General features: G+C 36.2%; 1 protein-coding gene across 1 annotated transcript in view; it reads right to left on the reverse strand.

Annotated features, from left to right (window-relative positions):
* The window catches only part of LOC137630909 (glutamate receptor ionotropic, kainate glr-3-like), a 14,227-nt gene extending 11,767 nt beyond the window's left edge, over positions 1 to 2,460 (reverse strand). Inside the window, exon 1 of the mRNA XM_068362444.1 lies at positions 2,324 to 2,460. Within this exon, the coding sequence (XP_068218545.1) occupies positions 2,324 to 2,460 (137 nt within the window). The remainder of the gene's footprint in view (positions 1 to 2,323) is intronic.
* Positions 2,461 to 2,500: the final 40 nt, after the last annotated feature.

Raw genomic sequence — 2,500 nt, forward strand, 5'->3', positions numbered from 1 at the left:
CTCAAATATCAAGGCTATATTCATACTCTGGTTTTTTTCTAAATAGAAAGAAAATATAATTGATTAAGGTATACTGTTTATCAATGAATAGGAAAAACCAAAAAATGCACCATTATACAATATAATAATTTAATATCTTTATACAACACACTGCATAATAGAATATTATTCAAATGAGTAACACAAGCATTGCAATGATAAAAACCAGTGATGTTCTTCATGTGATGGTTAGAACTGCTTTTCCATCGCCAGTATCTTAATCCTCAGTGATGTTTTCACTACAGCACAACGTAGTTCATCTTCAGTATGGAGATTAGTTCTCAGCTTCGACTTTATTAAAATTAAAGATGAAAAGTTCACTTCACACATATGTCGAAGAGGAGGGCATAGCATTTTAAGCCTACCTTCAGCCAAATGTTAAGGACAGGACCCTCAGTTGAACTATATTATTATTATTATTATTATTAAATGCTAAGCTACAACCCTAGTTGGAAAAGCAGGATGTTATAAGCCCAGGGGCCCCAACAGGGAAAAATAGCCCAGTGAGGAAAGGAAACAAGGAAAATAAAATATTCTAAGAACAGTAAAAACATTGAAATAAATATTTCCTATACAAACTATAAAAACTTTAACAAAACAAGAGCAAGAGAAACTAGATAGAACAGTGTGCCCGATTGCATCCTCAAACAAGAGAACTCTAACCCAAGATAGTGGAAGACCATGGTACAGAGGCTATGGCACTACCTAAAACTAGAGAACAATGGTTTGATTTTGGAGTGTCCTTCTTGTAAAAGAGCTGCTTAACATAGCTAAAGAGCCTCTTTTACACTTACGAAGAAGAAAGTAGCCACTGAACAATTACAGTGCAGTAGTTAACCCTTTGGGAGAAGAGGAATTGTTTGGTAATCTCAATGTTGTCAGGTGTATGAAGACAGAAGAGAATATGTAAAGAATAGGCCAGACTATTCGGTGTCTGTGTGGGCAAAGGGAAAGAACGGTAACCAGAGAGAAAGATCCAATGTAGTACTGTCTGACCAGTCAAAGGACCCCATAACTCTCTAGCGGTAGTATCTCAATGGGCGGCTGGTGCCCTGGCCAACCTACTACCTACTATATGCATCTAGTGGGCATAGGAAAGGAATCATTAGATGTTGGAATCAAGTTCGCTGGAAGGAAGGAACTGGAATTCTTTAGGTAACTTTAATTTTCCAAAATGAATGAGGATTATCTTTAAATGCGTTCTGGAATGAAATAAGATAGATGAAAATATCGAGTAATTTGTGATGTCCCTTTCTTAAGAGTTTACTAGAGTTATCAGATTATTACTATCATTATTATTATTATTATTATTATTATTATTATTATTATTATTAGTATTATTATTATTATTATTACTTGCCAAGCTACAGCCCTGGTTGGAAAAGAAGAATGCTATAAGCCCAAGGACCACAAGGAAAATATCCCAGTGAAGAAAGGAAACAAGGAAAACCAATATTTTAAGAACAGTAACAGCATTAAAATAGATATATCCTATATAAACTATGAAATCTTTATCAAAACTAAAGGAAGAGAGATTAGATAGAATAGTGTGCCCGAGTGTACCCAGAAGCAAGAGAACTGTAACCCAAGACAGACAAAGACCATGGTACAGAGGCTATGTCACTACTAAAGACTAGAGAACAATGGTTTGATTTTGGAGTGTCCTTCTCATAGAAGAGTTACTTACCATAGCTGAAGAGTCTCTTCTACCCTTACCAAAAAGAAAGTGGCCATTGAACAATTACAGTGCAGTAGTTAACCCCTTGGCTAAAGAAGAATTGTTTATTAATCTCAAGTGTTGTCAGGTGTATGAGGACAGAGGAGAATCTGTAAAGAATATACCAGACTATACGGTAATGTGTAGGCAAGGGGAAAATGAACCGTAACCAGAGAAGAGGATCCAGTGTCGTGCTGTCTGGCCAGTCATTGGACCCAATAACTCTTTAGCGGTAGTATCTCAAAGGGTGGCTGGTTCCCTAGCCAACCTACTACCTATAAAGCTGTCCTAATGCTGGGACGGACTCTTGATCATACGAACAGCTGTTTTTAGGTGTAACATTTTTCTATGGTAGCATCATTATCCACAAAGAATAGTTATAGATAAAATGGGGTTATTTACTCATATCATGTTCAAAAGGAAATGCGCTTAAGAGATTTTTACTAATCAACTACATCTCGTAAAATATTTTTTTTTTTTCACCAAACCTACTAGTTATCTTATTTTCTATCAGGGACCTTCAGTAAAGAATAAATTAGAATAAAAAGAATTCGATATAATACTAACGTGAAATTCAATTTATTGGCGATAGTGTTCAGGACTTTGTAAAGGATCCCGGTATACCCCAGAGAGGCGTCAGTAGTCTTGACCCAGGGGTTCCAGGTTTGAGCGCCTACAATTAGGTGACGTCCCGTGAGAGCCATTCCAAAGACAATCTGTTTTCAATCGATAATCTTTAGATTA

This window comes from Palaemon carinicauda, chromosome 39 (assembly GCF_036898095.1).
Source record: "Palaemon carinicauda isolate YSFRI2023 chromosome 39, ASM3689809v2, whole genome shotgun sequence".
Taxonomy (NCBI): Eukaryota; Metazoa; Arthropoda; class Malacostraca; order Decapoda; family Palaemonidae; genus Palaemon; species Palaemon carinicauda.